Here is a 16,078-nt window from a genome sequence, read left to right on the forward strand (position 1 = left end):
AATTCATTTGGAAACAAAGAAGACCATGAATAGTCAAGGCAATTCTGAGCAAACAGAGCAATGCTGGAAGTATCACAATACCTGATTTCAAACTATAGTACACAGCCATAAAAAACTGCATGGTTTTTGCACAAAAACAGATGTGAAGAGCACTGGATCAGAATACAGAACCAGGATATGAATCCACACAGCTACACCAACCTTATTTTTGACAAAGCCACCAAAAAACATACAATGGAGAAAAGACAGCCACTTCAACAAATGTTGCTGGGAAAAGTGATTATCTGCCTGGAGAAAACTGAAACTAGATCCATGTCTGTCACCCTGTAGTAGCATCAACTCGAAGTGGATGAACAACCTTAATATCAGACCCCAAATCTTGCAGTTAGTACAGGAAGTACTCTGGAAGCAATAGGTATAGGCAAAGAATTCCTCAGTAGAACTCCAGCAGCTCAGCAACTAACAGAAGGGATGGACAAATGTGACTACATGAAACTAAAACGCTTCTGCATAACAACAATAAGAAAAATGGTCTCTAAACTGAAGAGTCCACCCACAGAGTGGGAGAAAATATGTGCTAGCTACACATAAGACAAAGGACTGATAACAAGAATATAAAGGGAGCTCAAAAGACTAAACTCCTCAAAATTCAATGAACCAATAAAAAAGTGGACAACTGAACTAAACAGAACTTTTTCCAAGCAAGAATTTCAAATGGCCAAAAAGCACATGAAAAAATGCTCACTATCCCTGGCCATAAAGGAACTGCAAATCAAAAAACACTATAATTCCACCTCACCTCTGTTAGAATGGCTAGCATCAAGAACACTTCCTATGACAAATCGTGGGTCTCACTTTGAATGCCTGCACCTGAAATACAATAAATTTACCAACTTTAAAGTCTTCATGAGTTAGACCTCTGATGTGTTTAACCATAGAGAGTGTGAAAAACAAAAATTTCCATGAACATTTAGAAATTCAGGCTGGTGAGTGATTCAAGTGCAGAACGCCTGCTTGTCTAAGGCTCTGAGTTCAAACCCCAGCACTACAAAAAAAAAGGAACTTTAGTAAACTTCTGTATTGTTTTTCATCTGATTAATTTATCTTTCTAAAATTCTTGAAAAATGAAATCTTGAATTAAATTTTGACTCATCTTTTCCATATTTTTTGTGGTGAAAATGTGCAAAATGAAGAATTGACAATGAATTATGACTTAGTGGCATCATTTTATCTTTGGCTAAATCAACTTTAAAATGTCTTTTTAAAAAAATTTACATATTTTAGGTATGAAGTTTTCATTTTCTCTTCTATTTAAATAGTATTTTAGAAGTATTTGCTTTCTAAGTTATTTTTCATTAAAACTTCTGTAAAATTTAATAATAGGTTATTTTAATGATACAATATGATTTTATAAATCATTTATTTTTGAAATTCATATTAAGGTTTTTTAATTTTATTTTATTATTTTTACATGTACTTACATGTGCATACGTTATTTGGTCCAGCACCTCCCAGCCCCCAGTTAGAACCTGCTTTTCTCTTTTGGATACAGAAAGATTTTTAGCATTGCTTTCATATACAAATGTGTAACAACCCATGTTGATTCATCTCTAACTGATCTTTACACTGGTTCCTGATCCCCTTCTCATGTTAACCTCTGTCACTTTAAGGTTTCATAGTTTATGTTTAACAAGTTTGCTGGCAAGTGGGAATTATAGGTACAAAATTTTATTTCATTTTTTTCCTTTACAGTTCTGCTGCATGAGGGTACATTGTGGCATTTACACAGATTATTACAATATATCAAGTATATCATTCATGAATTAATATCCTGAACCATTCCCCTTCATCCCATTCTCCCTGGATTCCTGGAATAGTTTCAACAGTATCATTACTGCATTTACTTATATGTGTGCACATTTTTTGCACCACATTCACTGTCCTACCACTTTTCCCCAAAACTTCCCCTCTCCCACTGGTGCCGGCTCATCCCCTCAGTGGATTTATTCTGCCCTCCACTTCTCCAATTTTGTAGAATAAAAAAGAGAAATGATAAAATGAAAAACATGACATTTTAGCTTATTTAAGATAAAGGTAGTTGCACAGGGAGTTTCTTGTGATATTTCCTTCTATTGTAAGTATTATAACCCCGGTTGACTTTCTCTTGAATTTTAATCTCATGCAATGGAAAGCTATCCTTATTTTCTTTCAGCAAAGACATAAAAATTTTCTTGAAATTTGATTTATGTCTTACAGATTTTATATCCTTTCCATCAGCATAAGTTACTCTATTAAAAGAATGAGGTTGGAGTCTTCTTCAACCCTTTTTCTATAAGTGTATTTGGTAACTGTGTTTTATATATGACTAAACTGGAGTGCACAGAAATTATATAACTTGCTCATGATCACTCCACTTGTGTTAGAACAGACATATTTGAAAACAGAGGATTAACTGTAGAGCCCTCTACTCATTTCCATACTCTTATATTTCATTTTGCATAATATTGTTTTCCTATAATCAAATTTGCTTTCTTTTGTACTAATGAAAGCATAAACAAAGGAAATTTAACTCTTAACCGTAAGTGTATGCTCCAAATGTTATCTAGAGGTGATGATATAAGATTGTGATTTTGGCTAAATTTTCTCAAATATATAGAAAAAATATTATACACAGAATAAAGAACAATGTGGTAAAAAATAACAGTTGTTGAGGTGTGTGTTCAACATTCTTAGCTATAAAGGAAGTACAAATCAAAACAATATTGAGATTTCACCGCACCCCAGTCAAAATGACTACCATCAATAACAAGAACAACAGCAAATGCTCGTGGTGATGTGAAGAACAAATATACCTTTACACTGCTAATGGGAATGGAAATTAGCACAAATGCTAAGGAAAACAATATGGATGTCCCTCAAACAACTAGAAACAGAACTATCATTTAATCCAGAAATACCCTGCATGGGCATTTATCTGAAGGCATGTGCTCAGAATATAGTAGAACCACTTGCATGTCTGTGTTTTTTGCAGCAGTACTCATAAAAGCTAAGCTTTAGAAACAAGACAGGAGCCCCATGACTGATGAATGGACTAAGAAAATTTGGTATATATACTCAAAGGAGTTTATTCAGCTATAAAAAGAATGAAATTATGTTATTTGCAGGTAAATCAGTGAAACTGGAGAACATCATGTTAAGTAAGTAAACAAGGCTCAATAAAGGGGGATGGGGAATGAAGGAGAGCAGTGGAGGGGTGATTTCAAACAAGACATATTTGAAATATTGTAAGATTCTTTGTAAATGCTATGATGTACCCCAACCCAGCACAATAACAACAAAAAAAGTGAAAGATCATAGGTTTTCCCTCATATGAGAAAGCTAGACCTATAAGTTATTTAACTTACCAATACATATATGATAATATATACATACATACATTTATATTGAGAGAGAGTACAAAGCTGTTTTAGTGTATTTGTCTCAGGGGACAACAGGAGTGAGGAGGTCAACTGAAATATTTTTCAGAGAATGAAAACTATTGAAACATATCATCTAAATATGAGTATACTATAACCTAATGTTCCATAAGCTGTTGAATATTAGAGAAAGAGTAAGTAATGGGGGTGTTATATGATTAAAGCAAGTTAAATAATAGGCCTGACATACCAATGTGAAATTCCCTTGGTCTATCAATATGCTCTTTACAAAAAATTGAAGAACAGGGGGGTAAAACCTGTCTTTTTCAGGAGTGGGTACCAATGGGAGGGATGGGCATAAGGAAAGGCTGAATAAGTGTTGTGTATTCACATATGAAACTAGAATAATAAAACCTGTTGAAATTGTTCTAAAAGGAGAAAGGGGATAAAAGGGAGGACAATTGAGGGTGTAGGGCTTACTTAGATTTTTTTCTAAGCACATATGTAAATATCCCAATGTATCTTCCTTTACAGCCAGGATATGCCAATAAATAATAAAATAAGGAAGTGTTTCTTTATCCCTTATTATCCCCAGAATTTTTATTCTTTGTTTTCTTGATGATAGATGTTCTGACTTGGGTGTGATAGAAAATCAATGCAGCTTGGTTCTCATTCACATGTTAAGGGGAGGGCACATATGGGAGGTATAGGGATAGGTAGGAAACTCAAAACATGAAAGTGTTTGATGTCCCCACTGCAGAGGAGCTAATACAGAAACCTTAAAGCAACAGAGGTCAATATGGGCAGGGGATCAGGAACTAGTGAAAAGTTCAGGTAGAGATGAATCAACTTGAATTGTAACACAATTGTACATGGAAGCAATGCTAGGAATCTCTCTGTATAGCTAACCTTATCTCAACTAGCAAAAATGCGTTGTCTTTCTTATTATTGCTTATGTCTTTTCATCAATAAAATTAGAGATAAGGGAAGAACAGGTTCTTCCTGGAAGCGAGGGGATAGGGGAGAGAGGGAGGGTGCAGGGGGCAGGGGGGAGAAAAGGCCCAAAGTATGCACATATGAATAACTGAAAAATTAAAAAAAAAACACAATGAAAAGATACCACACAGATTTAGATCTAAATTCTTCAGGATTTTTAAATAAGATTGAAGAAAAATACCTCTCAAATTATTGCATAATATAGAAAGGGAAATGTACTTCTTAACTCTTGCTTTTTTTTTTATTCAATTATTCACATGTGCATACATTGTTTGGGTCATTTCTCCCTGCTTCCCCCCTCCCTAACTCTCTCCCCCTTCCTCCCTCAGTTCCAGGCAGATCCTGTTCTGCCTTTATTACTAGTTTTGCTGAAGAAAAGAGACAAGCATAAAAAGAAAGACAAAGTGTTTTTGCTAGTTGAGTTAAGGATAGCTATCCAGAAATATTCCTAGCATTGCTTTTGTGTACATGTGTTACGGCCCATGTTGATTCATCTGTAACTGACCTTTACCCTGGTTGCTGACCCCCTCCTCGTGATAACCTCTGTAGTTTTAAGGTTTCTGTATTAGCAACTCTGGAGTGGGGACATCAAACGTTTTCATGTTTTGGGTTTTTTTCCTATTTCTATACCACCCACATGTGCTCTTCCATTGTTATGTGATACCAGTCCAACCACATTGCTGCATTTGCCCTAGATCTAAAGTCCGCATGTGAGGGAGAACATATGATATTTGGTCATGGATCGGTAGATTCAACATAGTAAAAATGGCTATCCTACCAAAAACAATCTACATGTTTAATTCAATTCTCATCAAAATCCCAAGACTTTTATCACAGAGATTGAAAAATCTACTCTAAAGTTCATTTGGAAACACAAGAGACTGTGAATAGCCCAGGAAATACTCAGCAAAAAAAAGCAATGCTGGAGGTATTACAATACCGATTTCAAACTATAGTACAAAGCAATAGTAATAAAAACAGCATGGTACTGGCATAAAAACAGACATGAAGACCAGTGGAACAGAATATAAGATCCAGATATGAATCCACAAAACTATACCCACCTCATTTTTGACAAAAGTGCCAAAAACATAAGATGGAGAAAAGACAGCCTCTTCAACAAATGTTGCTGGGAAAAGTGGGTAGCAGTCTACAAAAAACTGAAACTATATGCATGTCTATCACTCTGTACCAGTATCAGCTCAAAGTGGACCAAGGACCTAAATATCAGACCTGAAACTCTGAACTTCCTAACTCTTTCTATGAAGCCAATATTACCCTAATACCAAAAGTGAAGAAGAACACAGCTACCACAATTATCATGACTGCAACAAAAAGCGACCAATTTCCCTATTGAATCTAGATGCAAAAATACTCAAAAAATGTTTTGCAAAAAGAATTCAACAAACCATTAGAGTGATCTTAAATCATGATTTAATTTGCTGCATTCTTGGATTTCCAGGATGTTTTAGTATATAAAATCAACAATGATATTACTGTACATAAATGGGACAAAGGATATAGATCACATGGTTATCTCAATAGATGTGGAAAAAGATTTTGACAAAATCAGTAGCATGCAAGATTAAGCCCTGAGAAAATCAGTATCAGAAGGAGCACACCTAAACCAAATACAGTTTCTTTAGGACACAATTATAGCTAATTTGTACAACATGCAGAAAACATGAAAATCATTTCCTATGAATAAGGAATATGAAAAAAGTATTAATAAATTTCCAGATACTTTCAATGTAGTGCTTGAGTACTTACCTAGAGCAATAAGGGAAGAAAGAGAAATTTAGTGACATAAGTAGGAAAAGAAAGAACTCAGGTTACCCCGTTTAGATGACAATTACAAATTTATTTGCAAAAGATTGTTATAATATATATTATTATAATATTTGTGAGGACCATAGTTGCATCCCTTGTTTCATTATTGGTATTGATAACTTTTGCATATGCTTCTCTTTTGTGTTCTTGCTTTATAAAATGTAAGTTTAATATATTATAGTGTACCTAAAGAATGTAACTTGTAATATAAGACACTTAAGGTGGTGTAGACTCAATTCCACTCTTCAAATATATGTGCTATACTTGTTATAACTTAATTTTAGTGTACATTGACCCCCAAATATGTCAATCATTTACTGTTTATTATACATTCATTATTTATTTAATATTCTTTAGTAATTTATAATAGAAATGTTAATTAAAAATTCTTTAATTTGTTATATTCATCTTCATTTTCAAATTTTTGCTACTCCTTCTTTCTTTGCATAGACCTATATTTCCATCTGCTATCAAACTCCCTTTGATTGGAAAGTAATTGAGGCACAGACATGATTTTTATAAGTTGCCTTAGTATAAATTTGTGTGTGCATGATTGTGTGGTTTTTTTTTTTTTTTTGGTTTAGTTAATTTTCCTGACAAAGCCTTTATCCTGTCTTGGTGATTCGCAAAGATATTTTAGATATATAAATGGGTATTAATCTGTGTTAATAATTATCTTTCACAACTGTAAATATTAACCACCAATAATTAAATGTATGTGTAATTTTTCACTGCACCTGCTATAATCCTTATACCATTTTCTTTTGTATGTGATATGTATTTTCTTCTAAATGCCTTTACATTTTTCCCCTTATTTTCCTTATCGGTATTGAGATTTCTGAGTTGAGGTGAATTTTTTCCGGTCTCATGATAAACTTTTATTATATCTTAACTTTTTATTTCTGAGATGGGGTGCTGCTATGTTATCCAGGTCTGTATCAAATTCTTGGGATCAAGAAATTAACCCCATCACCACCTCCTGAGTGGCTGGAAATACAGTTACATGCTACTATGTCATGCTCTTTTATTATAAATAGTGCAAGTGATTTTATTATATATGAACTTGATATAGTACATAAACAATTTACACATGCAAATTTTTATAAATATATTAATTCTACAGAAGAATCAATTTAATTGTGATATTTTACTACATGCATATGTTTTGTTCATTTCTGCCATCAATTATCTTTTGTTACCCTCACCTTCATAAACATACTATTCTCCAATAATTTTCTTCCTACTTTCAGACTATCTTGTTTTTCAAGATTCCACTCATAGACAAATACATATGACTTGCCAAAATCTGCCTTATTTCACCTGACAACATGATCTGAAGTTATTGTTTACATTTCATATTTGTCCTTGCTGATGCCCTCTCATATTTTCAGACAAATGTTTTGATTGATTTCTTATTTTTAGACAAAGAGTGACCAATATATCTTCAAATATTTATCTTTCATTATTCCTGCTTTGTATATTACATGGTTGGATATGGTTGCAATGCACTTTCACTTTTTTATTAGCACTGCCTCTCTATCATTAGGTTTGATTTATACCTATCAGTTTACTTTCAAGTTCACTTATTCTTTCCTAATGTGCATTTTCTCTACTGATGAATCTACTGGAAGTTTTCTTTGTCTCTGGTTTGTGAACATGTTTATGTGTATTCCTATTTATTTCCAGTATTGGAATGCACATTTTTGTAGACTTCATGATATTTTTGGCATATTCATGCATGTTGTTTACCATCTGCACAAGAATATTTTCAAGGATTTATCAATGGCTTTATTTAAAAACTATCAAGAACTTGTGTATTTGCACAAGTTTTTTATTATTCATTCTCATAAACATTTTTTGGCCTGGCAGAAAAAACTTTGAGAAAAAAAATGTTCACTCTTTCATTTCAGTAGTCTGCTTTTTTCAAATATTCATTGTTGATTCTAATGATTATCTAAAATGTAGCTGAGTTTTCCTATATGCATTCATGACAGCCACACATTCTCTCACCATTTGTCTATTTTCTAAACTGAATGATTTCAAATGCTCTGTTTCCTTTTTGAGGACTCTTCTATTTCCTTGAATTCCAGATCATTTGGATGTATGCAAGTTCAGCACTGGATTCGGCTTTAGATTTTATGGATTTCTTAAAAAAATAATATCAGGTTAAGATTGTTTGCAGTTTTTATATCCTGTGTGGAAATGCATGCTCTAAAATTTTTAGGTCTTATCCATTGCTATGGTTTCATTAAAATCTCCTGCATGGAGAATTCCATTTGCTAACAGTGAAATATCTCTTTTCTGCACCTTGAAATGTAATGGAACCTGAAAATAAGTACAGAGCTAACTAATCTCATGCTCTGTGCTATTTTTCCACTAAATGATTTCTTTGCTTCATTTAAAAATTATTGCATAAGGGATTTCATTGTCGTATTTCCATAGGTGGATGTATTGTGTTTGATCTCTTATACTTTACTTAAACTCATCCCTATTTCCTCCATTTGACAGTTTTTAATGCATTTCTTTATGCTATTTTCATATGTACATTTAATGTACTTTGATCATATTCATCTTATTTCATCTACTTTATCCATGCTTCCTGCCTTGTATCATTTTTCTTTCCCTTTTTAGTGTTGATCACACAAGCTCAGAAAGTACAAACTATGCATCTAATGAATGCTATGAATTATAATATCCAGTGAAGGTACTGCTCCAAAAGATTTTAATGCATTCCTGTCTTTTATTTCTGCCACTGACTAAATGAAGACTTTCAGTATTTCATAACTTTTTGTCTAGAAAATGAGAAAAAAACTGTTAAGTGAGGTCAGTGACTCATTGCATCCCATGTGCAACAAGCTGACAGGGGGAAACTGTGTACCCAAACTGCTTACATTTGAGGGTTGATGACATTCTTAACACTGTGGACAATTGAGTAAATTAGTTAAATTTTTATACATGTTTACCTCATCTGTGATAAAAAGAGAATAGAAAAACCTTTCTTGGGGTTGTTATAAAGATCACATGAAATAATACATGTAAAGAATTTATATAATTGTTCTGTGTCTAAAAAGTTTCGTGTATGTGTAAATTATAATTACCATAAGGTAGTTACTTTTCCTCCATGTGCCTAAGGTTTAAAGATAGGAATAGAAGTACAACTTATAAAATCAGTTTACCTGTTTTATGTTACACAAGTTCCTGCAAGCATGAAAACCTAATGACCCAGGGAATGTTGCCTATTTTTTATTTTTATGTTTCATGAAGAAAGGCCAATTCTGTAACTATGTGATTTAACAAAAGGTTATGATCTACAGATAACAGATTGAAGGAGAAGGATTTCACAAGGCCTGTCTGTCAGGTTCTTCTTGACTTCCTTGCATAGTTGTTCTTATTGTTCTTTCTTTCATCCTTCTTTTCTCTCTCTCCTTCCATTCCTCTTCTTACTCCTCCTTCTTTTTATTCACTCTTTCTTTTTGTGTAAGTCTGGACTTATCTGACATGAGTGTCAAGTTATATACTTTCAAATAAGTTGTGCCAGAGAATTCATTAATGGTCAGCTTGTAACACAGAAAATGTAGAAGTTCAGAGAGATGTCTCTTTGTTTTATGATTTAGTTTGGGAACAAAATCCCCTCATTTTGATGTCCCCATTTGGGGAAGAGAAATTTCAATCTCTTTCCTGATGTGGGGGGACAAGAATGGAAGAAATGAGGGTTGGAAATGATCAAATAGATTTTTTCTCTGAGGCCTTTAATTTCAACATAATCAGCATACCAAGGTTACAGACTATGATGCATTATATTCCTAACCCCCAACATTACCTGTCTGAAGCTTCAGCGAAGATTCCAAAATGATTATAAGCAGAACTGGTAGCAGTGGGTAAAAGAGTTGACTTGTTATGTGAGTGACTAATGAGCTTCAAAAACTGAGAACTTTAGGTAAAATTATGTTGAGGACTGCATCTATGGCTTATGAAGTAGAGAAGCTGTTTGCAACTGTAAAACCCAGAGTTCAAACCAAAGTCCCACCAAAATACATTATTAATTAATTAGCACATTTATTAGATAAAAATAGAAAACAAAAAGTACATTGAATGAACAGAAAAGAATCCATCTAACCTCATTAAAAATTTTAAGCACATTGAATAACCTAAGCATGTAAGAAATGTAACTAATTCATTGACTCATCCTGTACTTTGTAAATATTTTCTTTAGTAAATTATATTTTCTAGGTAAATTTTATGTCCTTGCTGATAAAATTATGAGGGGAGGCAAATAAATTGTAGTTTCAGTTAAGTGGAATGTCTAAATAGAATTCAAAAACTAATAAAAAGTATAAAGTCATAAGTGCTAAGAAAAAGGGTTTCCTTCCTCCTCACTTCCTCCCTTCCTCCCTCTTCCCTTCCTCCCTTCCTCACTTCTTTCCTTCTTCCTCCCTTCCTTTCTTTCTTAATGTGGAGGAACAAACCCAGGGCATTGCATATGCCAGGCAAGTGCTCTATGACTGAGTTATACACCAGCCACAGATACTGTGAACTGTTATTTGAACAAAAAACAGCTTGATTACACACATAGGAAGATGACTGCTGACCCCTGAATTAAATGAAAATATTCCCCAGTGGTAGGGCTGATTTTTCTTTTGCTGTTCTTAATTTTTTTCTTTTTGGCTACACAGAGATTAGACATAGGGCTTGACACTGGCTAGGTAGGTGCTCTACCTCTTCATCCACTCCATTAAGCCTTTTGCTCTGGTGATATTTGAGGCAGTGTCTCACTTTTTGGTATTTTATTTTCTCCTGGGTAGGGGTATATTGTAGCATTTATAAAGGTTCTTTCAATGCATCAAATAGGCTGGACTTTTCCAGGGTTGGCCTGGACTGCCTTCCTTCCATTTACACTTTTTGCAGCATCTGGAATAGCAGGACTGTGCCACCACTCACAGCTTTAGGTTGACATGGGGGTCGCACAAACTTTTGCCTGGCCTGGGCTCGAACCAAGATCCTCATGATCTCTACATCCTGAGTAGTTGATTATCTTTTATTAAACTTAAAAAAGGGCAATAAGATATGAAAGCCCACTGTTTATTTTTGGCATACAGAAAATAGGTGACAATATGAAACCAGTACAGAGAATCTGCACATTTCTATGATGCCTCAAAAGGTGTGTTTATCACCTGCTGAACACTCAGTTCACTTACTGAATGATGGGACATCAGCAAACGCAAAGCAGATAAAATAGTGGGGTTTATGAAAGGTCAACATAGCACAAATGATGGTTTATTATATGAATTTTAGCTGGAAAATGGGCATGAAACTGAATAAATAATTTAGTAATAATTATGCAAATTTATATGTATGTGTTCAAATAAGTATTATGTGGAAAGGGAAATCATGTTAATATATTAACAGTTTCAAATTGCTTTCATTCAATTCTTTGAATTTTGGTTCTTTTATTGTTTCTAAACAACACATTTTTCTAATGATAGAAACATACATTTCAATATTAAATATAAAATATTTCATCCTTGATAGTGTTAGTCATACAACTTTAAGCATTTTCTGAAAAATTCCTCGTTTGCACACCAGTAAAATTTTTCTTAATTTATTAACCATGCTATGTAAATCTTATGCTTCAAACATTTATGTAAATATTATGAGTAAATTTTAAAATATCTTAATAAATTAGTACACCAAGCAGAGATCTGTTCACCATTTTCTTCATTGTGAAGCTTCTATGTGAAAACGCAAAAGTTTTGCTTACTTAGTCATTAAAATTTTGAAAACATGCCAAGTAATTTTCATTGGAAATTGGTCCCTGAGGTGGCAAATTGTTGCATCATCCCCATGTCCACTGAACAAGGCACTCTGGACTTATCAGACTAAGAAGCGCAGCACACATTGCTCTGCATATATTCATAGTAGCTCTAGCATCTTGGAATTCTCCTGAAAAATACATTCCTGGTAAATATTTCTTTAAGAAAACTAAAGAAGACATCAAGGCTGATATGACTGCACAAAAATTTAAAGATAACTATGTCAAGGACCACCAGTGCTACATTACAGATTTTTTCACCTCAAGTAGATTTCACATTCTACATGTGAAGAAAAGTTGGGTTGATAAATTTTGGGACCTACGATATTACAAGAAGGATTTTTCCACTAAGTTTGTCTCACAGTAAGTATTCTTAAAACTGAAATGTTTTATATCAGATAAAATGATGGAGGATCTTTATTAGAAGAATATTTATGCATGTATTATTTGGGCTTTACCTTGTGTATTGGCATCATTTTGGAAAAAGCAATGTAGACTAAGGTTCTAAAATAAATGTGAATATTTTGAAAACAATTCTGGAAGAAAGTTGTTTCCAGATTATCAAGTTAGGAAGACATTTCATCTCCTAGATGCAAATGCTTTTATGTGATCTATATTCATAATATTCACTAAGAAAACACAACCATAAAATTTTCTTAGAGTTTGTGAATATTAAGAGCAAAACAATAAATGATACATTAAAGATGTTTTCTATCATTGTCCATTATATATCTGGCATTTTGTTCAGTTTCCTGAACTCATTATGAAAAGGGTTACACTATTATGCTCTTTGAAATCAAAATTATAAAATAAAATCATAGAGTCATCATTCATTGGTACTGACTTTAGGCATGTTATTTTGGACTTACCTTAAAATATCTGGATGACATAGAACCAATGGTATAATATTGAATGTATATTAAATATGTTAATGGAAAGAAATTAGAATAGTTTCAAGTATGATACACAGATGATATGCAGGAACTTCTGGGTAATGAGGGTTCTTAGTCCTCTCTGAGATAGAAATCAAGGGCAGATTGGAGCATCAAGGTCAAAGATGTTTATTTGGAGAAAAGAGAAAGGAAAGGCTGCATGGGGGCATGCCCTGGGACCCGGAAAGCCATGGTCCCGTGGGTCAGGTTGGCAACTGGATTTTATAACTTTTTGTTTTACCGCCTGAGGATGAAGGTGTCTCTCTGATACAAACAGATATTTCCTGGGAAGGAGAAGTGTCTCCCTGGCTAATTTTCACCTTTGGGGAATGCATGGATCTTCTTCATTCTGCCCTTCAAGTAAATTCTAATGATGAAAATCAATTATTTCAGTGATAGTTCATAAGTTTAGTATTAATTAGGAGACTACTTAAGAGACTTATAAAAATACAGGGAAGCCAATTAAAATAAAATCCACTTTAGAATCATTTCAGCTAAGCATAAACTTTGATTTCTAACCTGTATAGAACAAAACACTGAGCAATGTGGAATGACACGCCTGTGCCTGATTTCATCCTGACGGGTCTGACAGACTCAGAAGAGATCCAGCTGGTGCTCTCTGTGCTCTTTCTCCTGATATACCTGGTCACTGTGCTGGGGAACGTAGGGATGATAATGATCATTCACCTGGATGTACAGCTTCACACTCCTATGTACTTTTTTCTCCGTCACCTGTCATTTCTTGACCTCTGTTACTCAAATGTCATCACGCCTAAAACCTTAGGGAACTTAGTGACTTCCAAGAAGAGCATTTCATTCACAGGCTGCTTCACACAGATGTACTTTTTTATCCTGTTTGGTGGTGCTGAATGTTTTCTTCTTTCATCCATGGCCTATGATCGCTATGTAGCCATCTGTAATCCTCTACAGTATCCAGTTATTATGTCCTCAAGGCTGTGCTCTTCCCTCCTCACTGGAACCTATATGATAGGTTTTGTGGATTCCTCGGTCAACATGATTTGCATGAGTAGATTACATTTCTGCAAGTCCATTGTAATACATCACTTTTTCTGTGACACATCCCCAATTTTAGCCCTGTCCTGTGAGGATACATTTTACACTGAAATTATGGCATTCATTTTTGCAGGTTCTACCTTAATGGTGTCACTTATCACAATATATTTGTCTTATATGTCCATTTTCTGTACTATTTTGAAAATTGATTCCACATTAGGAAAGCAGAAAGCCTTCTCTACGTGTGCATCCCATCTCCTGGGAGTCATTATCTTTTATAGCACCATGATCGTTACATACTTAAAACCAACTAAGTCCTACTCTTTGGGAAAGGATCAAGTGGCTTCTGTTTTTTACACCATTGTGATCCCTATGCTGAATCCCCTTATTTATAGTCTTAGAAACAAAGAAGTGAAAAATGCTTTCAATAGAGTCATGCAGAAGAGAGGTGGCTCCAAGGTATTAAGAAAACAATAACATTAAGCATTTCAACTCATTTTTTCTTTGTTTTCTGTTGGACATGGTGTATAAAAAGAATTGATCTGCTTCATGTTTATATTTCTGTGGAGCTGACATATATTTATTCAAACATGGTTTTGGACTTATGCAGGAGGATGTATTTAAGTTTCCATGCTGTGATTGCAGTCATAAGGTATGTGTAAATCTATTGGCTAATTGTCTGAGATTTTTAATGGAAAATCACATTCACAATAAGAAAATATGACCTGATTCTTAGCAGTATAACCTGTAAAATTCCTAATATATTCCAATTTTACATTTTTAAATTAAAAATCATATCCATTTTAGACAATGATACATTTCAGAAGTCATTCTCTTTAAAGTAAGAAATACATTCTTAGATATACAAGCATTTATAAGTAACTCAAGGTTTAAAACTTAGTTTTTTCTACAACATAAGTACTAATTCCACATTCATGTGATCAGAAGATGGATAAGATGAATATAATGCAATAATCCTGAGTGCTGGCCATTATCACTGCAGGATTTACATTCCTGCAATATTGTAATGAACATGTCTTTTACAGAATATGCACTGTTGTTTTACAAATTCAGGTCAGTTCACTTAATTCATGAACACAAAATAGCTACAAAGGAAAACAGTCAGTAGTTTCCCTATTTGTACCGAGAGTAAATTAAGCCATTGAAGTAAAAATGAGTTATAGCATAATGGTGTTTTCTAATATTGGAGACAATTTGGAAAATACAAAAATTTATGAAGAGCAACACTGTAACAGTTATTTATAGTTTTGTGCATATTCTCTGTAAATAATCATGAGTGTATATCTGTCCATGACCTTTGTAAATGGAATTTCTGTCATTTCCTATGTGGACCTTTTTCATTCTGTTAAAACTGTGATTTTGGTCATCTATTTGTCCATGAATGCTATGAAATGAATTTGCTCTCAGTATTTAGACTAAATCACAAGTCTATCTTTGCAATGCTTTGGACCTGAAACACACTGAATTTACCAACTAAAAAATCTTTGAGCAGTGTGAATTCTTATGTGTTTTTCTAAGAAACTTGAAATCCAAACATTTTCATGAATATCAAGCACTATGAGCTCTTGGAGTGACTCAATTGATATAGCAGCTGTCTAGGAAGTCCAAGGCCCTGAGTTCAAATCCCAGCAATACAAAAAAAAAAGAACACTAGTTAGCTGCTTCATTGCCTTTCGCCCTTTGGCTTTCTAATATTCTTGAAAAATGAATTCTTGAATTAAATATTTACCTCATCTATTTTCATTCTTATTGATGAATTTTTATTTATAAATAATTATCAATGAATTAAGATATATTGGCATCCCATATTTTCTGGCCAAATCAGTTTCTAACATTTCTTTATTTTTAAATTTTATCTATATGATCTGGAATTGAAGTTTTAATTTTGTCTGTGATATAAAGGATATATTAGAAATATTTATTTTCTAAGTAATTTTTGTTGTTTGAACTTTTATAATACTGAATAACAATATTAAACCAATACGGTTTCATGAGTCAATTATTTTTGAAATTTATATTAAGATTGTTTGCATAAAATTATGCATGATTTTTTTTCTAAA

The 16,078-nt window shown here is 33.4% G+C and overlaps 1 protein-coding gene across 1 annotated transcript; it reads left to right on the plus strand.

The window, feature by feature from the left end:
• The first annotated feature begins 13,526 nt into the window (after positions 1 to 13,526).
• Positions 13,527 to 14,474, plus strand: LOC141424036 (olfactory receptor 8H1-like). Its single transcript, XM_074076061.1, has one exon. The coding sequence runs from the start codon at positions 13,527 to 13,529 to the stop codon at positions 14,472 to 14,474; it is 948 nt and encodes a 315-aa protein (XP_073932162.1).
• Positions 14,475 to 16,078: the final 1,604 nt, after the last annotated feature.

This window comes from Castor canadensis, chromosome 1 (assembly GCF_047511655.1).
Source record: "Castor canadensis chromosome 1, mCasCan1.hap1v2, whole genome shotgun sequence".
NCBI classification, from domain to species: domain Eukaryota; kingdom Metazoa; phylum Chordata; class Mammalia; order Rodentia; family Castoridae; genus Castor; species Castor canadensis.